This window comes from Delphinapterus leucas, chromosome 4 (assembly GCF_059928025.1).
Source record: "Delphinapterus leucas isolate spDelLeu-1000000601 "Yukka" chromosome 4, BTC_Dleu_Yukka2, whole genome shotgun sequence".
In the NCBI taxonomy this organism is placed as follows: domain Eukaryota; kingdom Metazoa; phylum Chordata; class Mammalia; order Artiodactyla; family Monodontidae; genus Delphinapterus; species Delphinapterus leucas.
In genome coordinates this window covers 2,126,913-2,142,919 of record NC_143132.1, presented here as the reverse complement: position 1 = coordinate 2,142,919, position 16,007 = coordinate 2,126,913, and the positions used below count along the sequence as shown (strand labels likewise).

At 48.7% G+C, this 16,007-nt stretch overlaps 1 protein-coding gene across 9 annotated transcripts in view; it reads left to right on the top strand.

Annotated features, from left to right (window-relative positions):
- The window catches only part of TRAPPC10 (trafficking protein particle complex subunit 10), an 88,711-nt gene that overhangs the window by 54,890 nt on the left and 17,814 nt on the right, over positions 1-16,007 (top strand). For 3 of the 9 annotated variants that reach the window (XM_089910124.1, XM_022597101.3, XM_089910126.1), the window contains 10 exons: positions 1,796-1,942; positions 2,550-2,664; positions 3,655-3,731; positions 4,513-4,604; positions 6,911-7,051; positions 7,345-7,457; positions 10,991-11,505; positions 12,321-12,462; positions 14,594-14,752; positions 15,562-15,791. In XM_089910124.1, the coding sequence (XP_089766250.1) occupies positions 1,796-1,942; positions 2,550-2,664; positions 3,655-3,731; positions 4,513-4,604; positions 6,911-7,051; positions 7,345-7,457; positions 10,991-11,505; positions 12,321-12,462; positions 14,594-14,752; positions 15,562-15,791 (1,731 nt within the window). Of the gene's footprint in view, positions 1-1,693; positions 1,709-1,795; positions 1,943-2,549; positions 2,665-3,654; positions 3,732-4,512; positions 4,605-6,910; positions 7,052-7,344; positions 7,458-10,990; positions 11,506-12,320; positions 12,463-14,593; positions 14,753-15,561; positions 15,792-16,007 lie in introns of all 9 variants that reach the window. The other 6 variants (XR_016392929.1, XM_089910121.1, XM_089910125.1 and 3 more) reach the window with 4 other exon arrangements.

The window sequence follows — 16,007 nt, the reverse complement described above, 5'->3', positions numbered from 1 at the left end:
TAAAGTGTAGCTGGAGCAGTCAGACACCGAAGAATACCTACCTGTTGATTTCATGTACAGGTGCAAGAGGAAGCACAGATGTTGTGTCAGGAAGCGTGTGGCGGCCGCGACCCTCCAACGGGGCGGCCCCGTCAGTGTTCACGTTAGGACGCTGGGTTTTTCGGTATTTGGGTTATATTTAAAAAGGTAGTTTTAGCAAAAGAGAATGAAAAGAATGCCTTTAATTGTATGCTTGGAAAATGGTAAAGCGGCTCTTGCCGTGACCAGTAACACTGATAGCAGAAGAAGAGAGAGGCTCGGAGAAAACTAAACGGTGCGTGATAAGGAATCAGTTTCGAAATGTCTGTTGTTCACGAAGGAAATTGTCCAGAGGGACCCGGAGCCCATGGAAAGGCGCCCACGCCCTTCCTGTTAGGGTGTGTGAGCTGTGAGACTGCGCCGCACGGTTCCGGCCGGGGCTTGGCCCTCACGCGGGGGCGGGGCTTGCTCTTTGCCAGGTGCAGGCAGCGTGGGTGCTGGGGTGGGCGGCCTTCCCAGGGACACGGGCTGCCGCTGTCTGTAGATGTGTGGCTCCTGGGTGAGAACCCTGTGGGCTGTTGGCACCCCTCGTGTGTTTGTTGGAGTGCGTGCGCCCACCTCGGCTGCACGCCCTGCGGAGCTCGCCCAGTTTGATTGCGGGGAGGCACATGCTCTGTCCAGGGTCCCCGAGCTGCATCCTGCCGACCAGCTGTTTGTGCGTCCCTTTGAGGGTGCTCCACTCTGGGCAAGAGAGTCAGTTGTACCACTTGATGAAAGTTGCTTCTGGTCATGTAATATTTTTTATACTGATTTTTTTTCAAAGGATCTAAGCAGTTTGTCTCATTTTTCAAAGACTGGGCAATTTAGCGTTTATAGGAACATTTAATAGCATTCTCTGTTCTCTCCAGTTGGTGCCACGTCCTTTTGTTTGTGTTCAGGGTGTGTGGAAGGAGTCCTTCTTACATAAGTCAGTCTCATGAGCTTATGCGGCTCTTCCCTCGCCACCTGATGTAGCAGCACCTCTTCCTTTCCCACTTTGAATAGGACTAATTAGCATGTCTCACCAAAGCTAGGACACCAGTTGCAAGACACCTCACGATATTAGTGCCACCAAGAGGACAGTCTCCTCCTCTGAGTGTGAGTGTTAAGATGCCCTTGACTGTGAGGCATCCCTATGTCAGAAACACTGAAACGTAGAAAAGAAGTCCGTTTTAGAATCAATCACATACAGTAGATGCTTTTGAATTTCTGATAACATTTTATTGTATCTCTAAGCAACAGGTGCTCTTTTTTACAAACATAATTACACTTAAAAATTAATAGCAGTTCCTAAATATCATCTAATATTTACTTAATATTTAGATTTCTAGCGTTGAACACGATCTTCTGAAATGTGATCAAGTGGTCATCTGAGGTCTTAGCTTCCCACCCTCACCTCATATGCTCTTTAAACTGAGAGGTGACCAGTGTTCAAACGTAGACTAAGTGAAGACAGTCGCCTTTTTGTAGGCTTCTTTTGTTAATAAGCTTTTAAAGTACATGATTGCAAGTTACATCCCTGCCAAGTCACTCAGTATCATCAGAAATATGACACCAAATAGTGTATTTGGACACAGATCGCTCCTTTCCTCCCGTAGGTGGCCTGCTCTACAGGTCCCGTTTCTCTTTCCTGTAGTTTTGCAGAGACTGGGTAGCTGCTTGGAGGGGCAAAGGAGGGTGAGCGGGCGCAAGTGCTTCCCCCAGCGCTCTCCTCACACGCCCGCGCCTGTGCCCCCAGGTCTCCGTGCCGCCCGGTGCCCTGGATTGCTGGGTGTTCCTGAGCTGCTTGGAGGTGCTGCAGAGGATAGAAGGGTGTTGCGACCGGGCACAGATAGACTCAAACATTGCCCACACTGTGGGTCTGTGGAGCTACGCCACAGAGAAGGTAACTGCCCCAGTGCCGATGTGGGCCTCGGCCGGGGCTCTGCCTGCGGGGCTGGGGGACAGAGTTAGCTGTTTGGAGAAGTGCTGCTCACCTGGTCCCTGCACAGGCAGCTCTGGCTACTTCAGGGTGCGTCTAGGAGCAGCGTGGATGCAGTCGTTCCCTGCCAGTATCGCTGTATCTGGCAGACATCAGGTGCTCGCTGGCGCTCGTGCTAAAGGCAGGCTTCTGCTCCAGGAATGGGTGGGGGGACAAAGCAGGGTGAGCGTGCAGCCGTGTGCAGAAGTGCAGAAAATGACAGTAGTCTCGAGCGCGCTGCAGGAAGGCCTGCCGGGGGAGGGGTTGAGGTGGGGCAAGCTTGGGAGAGCGTGGGCGAACAGCACAGGCTGGGGGTGACCAGCGTCAGAGCCGCTCTGAGGATTATTACGTAGAAGGTTTGAGTTTGAAATGATCCCAGTAAGATATATTTTCATATCCAGATGAGAATCATTTGGATAGGAAAGCTAAATTTCTTCTAGTATTTAGATGGTTTTAACTTCATATTTAAATTTGTAAATTCTCTGCTGACTCTTACGGCAAATTAATTGAAATTTGGGGTTTATCTCAACAGCTAAAGTCCTTGGGCTATCTGTGTGGACTTGTGTCAGAACAGGGACCTAACTCAGAAGACCTCAACAGGACGGTTGATCTTTTGGCGGGCTTGGGAGCTGAACGGCCTGAAACAGGTACTTTTTGAGATGTCCCCGTACACGTGGTGGAAAGCAATGAGAATGTCGGCTGTAACTGGCACATATAATTTGGGTTCCGTGATATAATTACTCACCATTTGGGAAATTACACTCATTATTAGCTGACCAGATTAATACATAGGATATTTTAGCTTTTAATAGCATAAAAAAATGTCAGAAATAGTTTAAGAAATTGTGGGACTTGCCTGGCGGTCTGGTGGTTAGGACTTCGTGCTTCCACTGCAGGGGGCGTGGGTTCCATCCGTGGTCAGGGAACTGAGATCCCGCATGCCGGTGCGGTGTGGCCAAAGGAAAAAAAAAAAAAGAAAGAAATTGTAGCGATTCTTAAAAATGTGTCTGAGTTTCTTGTAGGCTTAAATGAGCTGATCATGCCTTTTTACAGACCACAGTGAAGTTTAAATGCACCAGTCTTCCTCGGAATTAGAGATGATTATTCTTCTAATGATATGGCCAGACAGGTCCTTTCATTGAGTAAATTACCCCCTAGGTAATAAAGCACTTTGAAAGGAACGTTACTACTACTTGTAGGTAGGAACACCGTGATGAGTATGATTTAGCAAAACTGTTGCTGAAGTAGAGCATACCTAATGGCCTGAGAGGCGTCTTGCTGGATTCAATCAGTTTGTCAGGGAAGATGCGTTATGTGTATATTACACTGTTTCCACCTGAGACCACATCAAATATTTTGGAAGTAATTTAATTTATTGTAGTATTTGTAACACGTACTTAAAAAATTCTAGTCTCAATTAAAGATAAAAGTATTACTTGAAGGGTTTAGACTATTTCATGAGTATATTAATTAGACAAGAATGTAAGTAATAACGTAGTTTCAGTTGGAATGGGTGGTTTGTGATTTCCGTAAACATCAGACAAAGTCCTTTACCTGTGACATTTGAGGTGCAATGTAAACTCATATGACTGGACATAATGAAGATGAATAAGGGCTCTTATTTCTTTCTGTTTAAGCCAACACTGCTCAGAGTCCGTATAAGAAACTCAAAGAAGCGTTATCATCAGTAGAAGCTTTTGAAAAACACTACTTAGTAAGTATCACAAACCTTCCCTGCCTACCCATGGCAGAAAGCCCCTCTCTACTAGACTTTGCTGCTTTGTGACCTTTTGAGTTGGGAATGAGCTGGTATTTGGAACCTCCTTCTTGTTGGCCTTTGAAGTTTCTTTGGTACCCTAGGGAGTTGTGCATGAAACCTGGAATAGTTGGTTTATTAGTACCCATGGCACCATAATTAGGCATAAAAGCATCTTTGGATATTTATAATTTTGTTCACAATGGTATTGCTCATTCAGTAGAACAGAAATTGTAAGAAAGGATAGTGAATGGTTTTCTGTGTACAGAGGAACAATTTGAACCTGAACAGAGCTATTGTACTTGATTTTAAAGGACTTAAATTTGGGCAGTCTTAGAAAGCAGTGCAGTAGACAGTCGGGGGACCGCCTGCCTTCCCGAGTCACGGTTAATTCAACAGCATTTGATAGTGGTCTATAATACTGTCTCTGTCATCCAGAATGTGAGAAAAATATTAAAAATGTTACCCACAGATGGAAAATACTTGGAAAAAAATTATTCTGTGCCTGCTGAGTTCACGTTTCTTTTAGTATTATGATTTATAGTTTATGTACAAGTCAATGACTTTGTATAAATCACTATTACATAAAAACTCAAATAACACAAAAAGAGATACAAAGTAAAAAATTATGTTATAGTAATAAGGAAGTCTTTTGCTTCAGCCTTGGGTAAATAAATGTAGGATTTGTCTAGCATTAAATTTAAAGTACAGAATTATTTGGTTCTTTGCTTTTCCGCAGGACTTGTCCCATGCCACCATTGAAATGTATACGAGTATTGGGAGAATTCGATCCGCTAAGTTCGTTGGAAAGGATCTGGCGGAGTTTTACATGTAATTGATTTTGAACTTTTCTTTGAATTTCAGACATCTCACGTGTAGTAAGAGGTTTGTTATGTAGGAGCTAATATGAAGTGTACGTAACCTTGTAGAACAAAAAATGTGAACTGTTAACCAGTCATCATTTCTTAAGAAAATTTCTTTGAAAACCAGAGTGAGTTCAGCTTATTACCCTTAATAATTGTTACTGATCTTTGTGTTTCTTTCATTTAATTAATTTAATGAACTTATATGTAAATATTATATACATTGTAGATAATATATATACTGTTATATGTGATACATAGTATGTGTTCTATAGCATTTTCTCTAGTTGCTGTTAAATGCCTCCTCAGAGGATTGAAAGCCTCGATGTCAGTGACGTGAAGCACGTGATGTGTCAGGTCCGTGAGAGAGGGCTGAGCCTTGAGTGCTTGTGAGCTGGGGTGTGCAAACACTGAGCATTTCTAGTCTGGCTCCAGCTTTGGAGTGGATTCCAGAGAAAAGACTAAAAGCGTGGCATGTTTCTCACGTGTTTGATAAAGAACCCCTGCTGGCAGTGTAACTGCTAGTTCAAAGCACTGGGAAGAGATACAGATTATGAGGGAGAAGACGTTTACATTTTCTCAAAAGAAATGTGTGTTTGAAATGGTATCTTGAAATCTGTAGTTAGTCATTTCATTAGATGAAACAAGGAAGAATAATTTACTTTAACTGACTGCAGGGCTCTGAAGGGATTTGTAGATCATCTAAGTGACCTTCCTAGTGTTTCAGGTGTGATTGGAGCAGGGAGTCAGTTGCACAGCTGAGTAATGCTGGGGCTGGAGGTCGGCTCTCCTTAGTCTCCAGCTAGTGTATCTGATGACTAAATCAGTAGCCATGTCCTCAGGTGCTGTGAGCTGAGGCTTGGAGCTGCAGTGGGGTGATGCTGGCCTGCTAACTGGAGACTTGGGTCCTGGTTCTAGCTTGACTGTGCACTAGCCAGGTGACCCTCGGCCTGGGTCTACGGCGACTGGATGACAAATGCCCTCCCTTCCAGCTCTACAGTGTAAGAATCTTTGGCTGGAGATAGTAACTGAAGAAGTATATAGAAGGTTCTGACCCCTTTAAAAAATGGGGGAGGACTTCCCTGGTGGCACAGTGGTTAAGAATCCGTCTGCCAATGCAGGGGACACGGGTTTGAGCCCTGGTCTGGGAAGATCCCACATGCCGCGGAGCAACTAAGCCCGTGCGCCACAACTACTGAGCCTGCGCTCTAGAGCCCGTGAGCCACAACTCCTGAAGCCTGCGCACCTAGAGCCCGTGCTCCACAACAAGAGAAGCCACCTCAATGAGAAGCCCGTGCACCGCAACGAAGAACAGCTCCTGCTCGCCGCAACTAGAGAAAGCCCACATGCAGCAACGAAGACCCAACGCAGCCAAAAATAAATTTATTTTTTTAATTAAATAAACAAAATAAAATAATGGGGAAGAGGACCATAAAAGTCTAGAGAAACCGACATATGTAACTGATAGGTTTAAAATTTATTTGAGAATTTGGGAACTCTCATTGCTTCAGAAGTAAGCCTGGGATGTTGTCCCAGCGTGCTTAGAGAGCGAGTGCTTGTTTGGTGTTGGCCTTCGTCCCGTGAAGTCAGTAGCCCCAACCCTCTGGGAAAGGCCGGGGCATCCATGTTGTCACTGAAGCTTTGGCAAGCTCTCATTAATTGGGTTTTAAACTTTGTTATATTCTGAACGTCTTGAGGGTTTAAATTTGGGTGATAGGTGTTGATATTTAAATTCCTCATAGTTCTCTGTAAATCTTTGAAACCTGCTCAGCGCTTTTGCCTGAGTTTCCAACTTGAGTCAAGCTCCCCTGTCGGCTGGCCTGTATAGGCCACTCTGTGTTGGCCTGTCCTCAGCAGTTAGTGTGGCCCCGAGCCCAGGTTTCGAAGCTTCCTCCATAACTAGTTGTGTGCCTGTGGACAAAGCCTTCTGCTTTCTTCACGCTTGGTGTTCTTAGGTCAGCTTGAAATCGTGAATGATGCCCTCACGTTCTTATCTGGAGATTCAACTCTGAAGGCTCTCTGGCAGTGTAGGACGCTGGGCAAGCAGCGTGGGTGGGATTCTCAGCCTGAGCGCAGTTCTCAGGTCCAGTTAGGTGTTCCTGATTTCTTGTTCTTTCTTATACGGAGGGGTGGTCAGAGAAGGACTGTCTGCAGATGGCACCAGCTTCACGGTTGTGGGGTTGTCGGGGGTGGAGAGCAGGCCGTGAAGGGTTATGTCTGAGTTTGTTGATTATCACGACCCATAATGAAAGCTTCTGTTTGTTGATTTGCAAGGAGGAAGAAGTCTCCCCAGAAGGCAGAAATCTATCTTCAGGGAGCCTTGAAGAATTACCTGGCTGAGGGCTGGGCACTGCCTATCACACACACAAGGAAGCAGCTAGCTGAATGTCAGAAACACCTTGGACAAATTGAAAAGTATCCTTTAAGTTGAATATGTTCATGAAGTAGGAGGATTGCTTTCTCTCTGTATGGCCCACCATTGAGGGTTTAAGGAGCACCTGATAACTAGGAGAGAAAAGCCTGCCTCAACACACGTACTGTGTTGGATAGAAGCTGGTGCCTAGTCAGCGTATCTGACCTCTGCTTGAGTTCCTAACACCCTAGAAAAAGGGGAACACCCGTCGGGATGCACCCTCTGGGGACTGGAGGGGCTGTGTGCGCAGTGCCCCAGCGCGTGGTCCTCTCAGGCCCCTTGACCCTGCACCCAGCTACCTTCAGACCAGCAGCCTCCTGGCCAGCGACCGGCACCTGACTGGCAACGAGCGGGAGTACTTCTGCAGAGAGATTCTCAGCTTCGCCAGCCAGCAGGCAGGCAGCCCAGGTAAGGCTTGTTTTCAAACATTGCTATGAAAAATTTCAGATGTCGTAGAAAAGCGAACACGATAATACAGCGTGTGTACTCTATACTGACCACCTAGATTCAGCAGTTGTTAACATTTTGCCATGTAGCAAACGTGTGTCTGTATCTTTCTTTTTTCTTTTTGCTGAACTTCAGAGCAGCTCCAGACCCTGGAACAGTGTAGCATCTTCTGAAAACAAAGGTGATCCCCTAACCACCCTGCCCACAGACGGACAAGGTTCTAAGTCGGGCTACCAAGTTAGCCCCTCTTCAGATCTCCCCCATTGTCTTGAAAAGTGTTTTTACAAATTATTTTATATTCAAAATAATTGGACCCTACTTGTCCAGTCAGGGGTCACACACTGCATTTGATTGTTGTATCTCAGTTCTCCTTTAGCTTAGAACAGTCTTTCCATCTTGTTTTCTTCCTCTTTTCCAGACACTGACCTTTTAAAATACAACAGCTTTATTGAGATAGGGTTCACAGCGTGCAGTATACGACTCTGTGGCTTTTGGTGTCGTCACAGACATGTGTACCCGTCCCACAGTCAGTGTTAGAGCATTTTTATCACCCGAAAGAAACCCCACACTTATTTCCTCCCAACCTCCTCCTACCACCCCCCATCCCCCCAAGTCCCCGGGAACCACTGATCCACTTCCTATCCCGAGTCCCCAGTAACCACTGACCCACTTCCTATCCCGAGTCCCCGGGAACCACTGATCCACTTTCTACCCCGAGTCCCCGGGAACCACTGATCCACTTTCTATCCCGAGTCCCCGGGAACCACTGATCCACTTCCTACCCCGAGTCCCCGGGAACCACTGATCCACTTCCTACCCCGAGTCCCCGGGAACCACTGATCCACTTCCTACCCCGAGTCCCCGGGAACCACTGACCCACTTCCTACCCCGAGTCCCCGGGAACCACTGACCCACTTCCTACCCCGAGTCCCCGGGAACCACTGACCCACTTCCTACCCCGAGTCCCCGGGAACCACTGACCCACTTCCTACCCCGAGTCCCCGGGAACCACTGACCCACTTCCTACCCCGAGTCCCCGGGAACCACTGATCCACTTCCTACCCCGAGTCCCCGGGAACCACTGATCCACTTCCTACCCCGAGTCCCCGGGAACCACTGATCCACTTCCTACCCCGAGTCCCCGGGAACCACTGACCCAGTTCCTACCCCGAGTCCCCGGGAACCACTGATCCACTTCCTACCCCGAGTCCCCGGGAACCACTGACCCACTTCCTACCCCGAGTCCCCGGGAACCACTGATCCACTTCCTACCCCGAGTCCCCGGGAACCACTGATCCACTTCCTACCCCGAGTCCCCGGGAACCACTGATCCACTTCCTACCCCGAGTCCCCGGGAACCACTGATCCAGTTCCTACCCCGAGTCCCCGGGAACCACTGACCCAGTTCCTACCCCGAGTCCCTGGGAACCACTGATCCACTTCCTACCCCGAGTCCCCGGGAACCACTGACCCACTTCCTATCCCGAGTCCCCAGTAACCACTGATCCACTTCCTATCCCGAGTCCCCGGGAACCACTGATCCACTTTCTACCCCGAGTCCCCGGGAACCACTGATCCACTTCCTACCCCGAGTCCCCGGGAACCACTGATCCACTTCCTACCCCGAGTCCCCGGGAACCACTGATCCACTTCCTACCCCGAGTCCCCGGGAACCACTGATCCACTTCCTACCCCGAGTCCCCGGGAACCACTGACCCACTTCCTGTCTCTGAAGATGCGTGTTCTGGGTGTTTCACGTAAATGGAATCATGCAACATGTGTTTTGTTGTGACCGGCTTATTTAACTCAGCACAATGTTTTCAGGACTCAACTATGTTGTAGCGTGTCAGCATTTCATTCCTTTTTGTGACTGAGTAATATTCCGTGGTATGGATGGACCACACTGTGTTCATCCCTTCAGCGGTTGTTTGACAACAGGGTTGTAAGGCACTGACTTTTTAAAGACATCGAGCCACTTGTCTCATAGACTGTCTCACCGTCTGAAGTTTCTTGAGTATTTCCTTATGGGAATGTCCAACAGCAAGGTAGATCTCAAAGTCTTAGGTTCAGGCTAAATGTTTTGGCAAATATACTTTAAGAATTGCCACGTAGTAAGATTAACTTTATTGTAATATTTAGCTTCTCGTGTTCAGTTTATCAAGAAGAGTATTTATTTAAAATAGTCACTGTCTTAGCTCGAGCTGCCATAACAAAATGCCGCAGACTGGACGCTTCAACACGGGTGTTTATTTTCTCACAGTTCTGGAGGCTGACATCTGACGTCAGGATGCCAGCAGGGTGGCTTTCTGATGAGGCCCCTCTTCCTGGCTTGTCCCTTCAAGGCAAGGGGCGGGGGTGGCGTGGAAGGGAGGTGGAGAGAGAGACTCAGAGAGAGGGAGGGAGGAAGGGGGTGGCAAGGGAGATGGGGGGAGAGGCGGAGAGGGCTGTCTGGTGCATCCTCCTACAAGGGCATGCATCCCTCATGACCTCATCAAACCCTAACTGTCTCCCAGAGGGCCCACTGGGGGGTAGGGCTTCCACTTAAGAATTTTGGCGGGACCGCATTCAGTCCATAGCGGTTGCTAACTGCTTGAAAGCCAGTGTTTCCAGAGGTTTTGGCTTTGGGTTGCTGTGGTCGTTGCCTGCTGGGGTGCGCGTCACACACATCAAGCCATCTGCATGGGTTTCTCGGGGGCAGCGTGGTACTGATTTGTGTTTTAGAGCCTTTAATGTGCCCAGACTGGTCATTGTAGAGCTGTGTGCCGAATCTGCTGTGTGTGGCACATGCGTGAGACTGTGCAGTTAACGCTTTTCCTGCCAGCTTTCCGTGGCGTCTCTGTGAAGAAAATACTCCGTGATTGTCCCTGTTTTCTTGTGATTTTATGGCATCAGTCTCGGCACCGTCTTCCTTACCGGTCAGTCCAGTGGCCTTGTGGATGTTCTAGACACACCAGTGCTTGTGGAAAGGTAGTTGGAGGATGCAGTGGGTTCTTCCCTGACGGTGCCTCTGGGGCTGGGGACCTGCTGCCCTCCTGGCTTCTCACTTCACTGGCTGGCCTCACAGGGTGGCACACACCTGGGTTCATTTCCAGATGTACAGGGCGGTTTGGGCATCTTTACTGGAGAACCTTTCTGTGCGTGGGAAGGTGGTGGAATCCCCTGAAACAGCTCTAGGAATTGGACTTTACAAATCTTGTTTTGAAATTGAGGAGTTAGTTGGCCTGTATTTCTCTTGGGTTTGCCAAAACAGAAGTTAGAAACCTTAATTTCTTCAGGTCTTATGATTTCCAGGAGTTATCTAGGCATGTGTTTCTGTTCTCTTTTTGACAAAATAACTCTTTGGTGTGTGAAGATGGCACAAGGTTGGGAGGGTCTGAACCATCTCTTTTGCACGTTATTGCTTCCCGCGGGCCTGATGGTGGCCCAGTCCTGCAGTCTCTATAGCATCTGGAAGTGTGACTTAGGAAGTAAAACATGGTACTGTGTATTTACAGGTCACAAAATAGTACTCCCTATGCATTCTTTTGCACAACTGAGAGATCTCCATTTTACCCCTTCCAATGCTGTGGTCCATGTGGGTGGTGTCTTGTCCGTGGAGATAACCGTGTGCAGTCAGATGCCTGTGCCTGTCCACGCGGAGCAGATTGCCATCAACGTCCACTTCAGCATCGAGAAAAACAACTACCGGAAGACTGCCGAGTGGCTCACCAAGCACAAGACGGCCAACGGGATTGTCAGCTTCCCGGCAGAGACCTCGCCTTTCCCCACATCCCAGAACAGCCTGCCTGCGCTGGAGCTCTGCGAGATGTTTGAGAGAAGTCCTTCCGACAATTCCTTGCACACAACAGGGATTATCTGCAAAAATGTCCACGTGCTCCTAAGGAAGCAGGAGAGTGGCGCGTCCCTGGAAGCGCCCTCGGGTGCCGCCCTGGAGGCTGGGGCCCACGTGCTGAAGTGCACCGCCGTGACCCTGGAGCCGGGGCCCAACGCAATCACGTTCAGGACGCAGGTGTGTGTTGGGCGGGTAGTTTTCTTCAGGGGGGGCCGGAGCGGGTAGCACGCGCAGGAACCCTCTGAAGAAGCTGGGAATCCAGTAGACGTCTCTGTCCTGTTAACCTGGCTTTGATTTTTATCCTTAAAGAAAAACAGACTGATGTTTTGAAAAAACCTTTTGTACTTACATAGTTGTAAGGCAGTTGATAAATTTTGAATGAAGTTCTTGACATGGGTAATTATTTGTGTTCTCACTGGATTTAGTTGGACTTTTTCCCTTTGTGCTAGAAAACACCCTCATTTGCTAAAAGGAGGAAGTTTCAGAGAAGATGGCGCTTTCATGTTAAGCTCTCTTCTCCTTTTGTGGCTGCACGGATGGATGTCAAAACAGTTGTCTCTGGCCCGCTCTGATACAGACCTTCCTCCAGTGCAGAGGCTTCTGTTAGCTCCGCTGACCCAAGAGGCCAGTGGAAAGTACAGCTATTTGCCACGTGTGTTTTTAGTCTAGTCTTAGAGCAGGTCTTAGATTTCATGCTCCCTGCCTCCATTAAATACCTTTTGCAAAGAGAAAGCCACAGATAAAGCTTATTAAATTGAGAATGCGTTATTAAGCGTAAAGTCAAACTTAAGCATCAGTTACTCAGAAAGTCCTCGACTGAGAGATGCTGAGGGATCTTTTGAACAGCCCGCGTGTAGACGTGTTAGCACAGAGCAGCAGGATAAAGAGGGTGAGAAGAACGGTCACTTCAGAGATTATGGCTCAGCTTCTCCTTGAGAAGCTCGTCACTGCAGGAACGGGACGGCTGTGCGAATGCTCGGTTTTGCCCCCAGGCCAAGGAGCCGGGAACCTACACGCTGCGGCAGCTGTGCGCCTCGGTGGGCCCGGTGTGGTTCGTCCTTCCTCACATCTACCCGCTGGTGCAGTATGACGTGTATTCGCAGGAGCCGCAGCTGCACGTGGAGCCGCTGGCCGGTGAGTGGGCCGCGGGGGCTCTGCGGGGGTTCTGCGCTGCACTTGGCTCCTTTAAGGGAGCACGTGGAAGGAGGGCTCTCTGCAGCGTCACGCTTGCGGCCCTCTGTAGCTGTGTCCCTCTGTAAGAGACACTTTGGGGAGCATTGTGGCGATTTTGCCTGGGAACTGACTCTGGCTCTTTTGTTCATCTGAATATTTGCTTTTCTGTAATTGCTACTTTCATGTTTCCTAAACATTAGCTGAGAAAAAGGAGCTAAATCTCAGCTGATGTCTACTGCAGAGAATTTCATAAGTAAATGCAATTTCCTGCTTAGACTTCCATTTCAGAGGCCGGATGCTAGATTAGTTAGGGTCTGTGCTCAGATCAAAAGGCTTTTCCTTTGAAAGTGTTGATTAACCTTGACCCCCGGGCATGGCATTTGGGAAATTCAGTGCTGCTCTCCTTTTTGTTAAGTCCTACAATTAGGAGGAGTTGGTGTAAACAAATTATTGAAGACCACATGGCACTTCAGTAAAACACTAAGGAGTGAGTGTCGCTGTGGTTTAGGCTAGAAACAATGGATTTATTCGCTTGCTGCTTCCATTTGAGGAAAAAAAATCAAGGAAAGCGTTTTCTCTATCTAATCTCTCTAAACTACCTATTTCTATGCTTTTAAGCTTCTCCCCGGCTACCTGGAAAGGCCCTCAGGTGCGGAATACAGCAGTCTCTCAGTGGTTCTTCCCTCAGAGAACCTTTTTTTTTTTTTTTTTAACATCTTTATTGGGGTATAATTGCTTTACAATGGTGTGTTAGTTTCTGCTTTATAACAAAGTGAACCAGTTATACATATACGTATGTTCCCATATCTCTTCCCTCTTGCATCTCCCTCCCTCCCACCCTCCCTATCCCACCCCTCTAGGTGGTCACAAAGCACCGAGCTGATCTCCCTGTGCTATGTGGCTGCTTCCCACTAGCTATCTACCTTACGTTTGGTGTGTATATATGTCCATGCCTCTCTCTCGCTTTGTCACAGCTTACCCTTCCCCCTCCCCATATCCTCAAGTCCATTCTCTAGTAGGTCTGTGTCTTTATTCCCGTCTTACCCCTAGGTTCTTCATGACATTTTTTTCCCTTAAATTCCATATATATGTGTTAGCATACGGTATTTGTCTTTCTCTTTCTGACTTACTTCACTCTGTATGACAGACTCTAGGTCTATCCACCTCATTACAAATAGCTCAATTTCGTTTCTTTTTATGGCTGAGTAATATTCCATTGTATATATGTGCCACATCTTCTTTATCCATTCACGCGATGATGGGCACTTAGGTTGTTTCCATCTCCTGGCTATTGTAAATAGAGCTACAGTGAACATTTTGGTACATGACTCTTTTTGAATTATGGTTTTCTCAGGGTATATGCCCAGTAGTGGGATTGCTGGGTTATATGGTAGTTCTATTTGTAGTTTTTTACCTTTTGTGAGAAAGGCTGAGCCCTGCAGCTGGGAGAGCCTGGGAGGTGCTGGCTCACGCCCCCGCCCTGCCCCAGCCCACACTCCCTTTCTCACCTCCTGCCTCTCCTCCCTCTCTCTCTCTTCTCTGTTATTCCTCCTCCTTGTGTCTTGTCTTTTGCCTTCTTCCTTCTGCCTTCCCTGGAGCCGATTCTTAGGAAACCTCAGCCCGTTCCCGCCCCCCATTTCTATCCAGGAGAAAGTGTACCGTATCTTCTGTCGAGCTGCTGTGAACCAGAGATCTGGAAAGGCCAGAGGGAAATCTGAATAGCAGCAGCACATGCGGTTTCATTACGTTTTTCTTTAGTGTCGTTATCTGAGTTTCTCTCAATAACTGGCTAGCGGGTAGGTTTTGAGACCCTCGTAGACACGGTTGCCACCACAATCGCTAACTCTCTAAACTGAAGTGGTGATAAGGTCCCTGAGGCTCTCAGATTCTCTTGTGCCTAGCGAGGACCCCTCAACGCTGCAGACCGTGTAACTGAGGTGAGCGCTGAGGGTGGACAGTGGGCGACCTTATGGAGTGTGTGCAGTGAACAGGTCGCCTCTAGCAGCAGAAGCAGCGCTCTTTAACTCACGGTAGGCCTTCCATTGGCGCTCTTGGTTGGCAGTGATGCTTATTGCTGTCTTCTTCCCTTTAGATAGCCTTTTGGCTGGTATTCCTCAGAAGGTCAAGTTCACTGTCACTACTGGCCATTATACAGTAAAAAACGGGGACAGCCTTCAGCTCAGCAATGTAGAAGCCATGCTCATCCTGGGTCATGAAGAGAACAGAGCAGTGATCTACTCCAACATGAGAGGTAAGGCAGCAGTCACCTGGCGAAGGTGGATTCTTGGCGTTGTCATGCACCGTGAGGATATAAGGAGCCTGTCATCCCTGCCTTCCTCAGGTGGCGTCTGAGGCCCGCTTCTCCTTGCAGCTCTTTCATGGCCATGTTCCACCTGTAGGTGGATTGTAACCCTTCCCCTAGGTGGGGCGTTACCTTGGAGGGGAATAGACTTAGAGCTGTGCACGCGCTCAGTGGCCGGTGGTGCTGACCTCGCTGTGGTCTCGTGATGCAGCGTTACTGCCTGGGCTCACGCTCCATGGCGATGCCCTGCTGGCCTCCGGCCTCCTTCCATCCTCTTCGACTTTCCTCAGCAGAAAGAAATAGCAAATGAGCCTTTTAAGACACTGGTTGGAAGCCCTAAAACAGTCCCATCTCCCACAGTCCCCAGCCACGAGGTCTGGAGAGGGGAGGATGCAGCTCTCTTTCTCAGTGGGAGTTGGTCTGGCGGTGGGTTGGAGTGGGAGCATGTCCTGTCGGGACACCTGCGGTCTCGGGTGGGCTGTGCGAAGTGTCTCCTTTCTGCCTTCAGACTGAGCACGGTGACGGTTCTCTGAGCCGAGCTCAGCTGCACAGCCTTCGTGCAGTGCTGCTCTGTCTTCGGGGGTTTGCTCCTGAGTTTCCTGTCTCCCTCCCTCTGCGATCCTTCCCAGTTACACTCTTCCGTGTGTGTATGAGCAGCAGGAGCTGGGCTGGAACTTCATGGGCCCATCGCCCGCTGGAGGGGAGGGAGCCAGGACACAGGGAACTGTGTCACAGGCGGCTTTTCCTGTCTTCCCTAGAAAAGGCTTCTGACGCTGCGCTCCGGGTTCAGTCGTCTGACAAGGTCACGAGCATCAGCCTGCCGGCTGCGCCTGCATACCACATGATCGAATTTGAACTGGAAGTTCTCTCTTTACCTTCAGCTCCAGCAACTGGAGGGGAGAGCACCGTGCTGGGGATGACAGAGCCCCATGGGAAGCATAAGGACACACAAAAAGGTGGCCACTGCATGGCTACCATGGACCACAAAGTAAGGAGGGGCTGGGACGGTGCAGCGCTGTGGGCAGCCTCTGCGTGTCCCACTTGCTTTGAAAGACAGTACATACAAGATGACTTCTGTTGGGGTGGCAGGTTTCCAGTCCCTGTACCACAAGCTCGGGTTGGGTTTAGCATTTATGGCTGTGAATCACCCCTTCTTAGATGAGGGGTGCATCTTGCAAAGACAAAGACAAGCTCTTAACTTTTC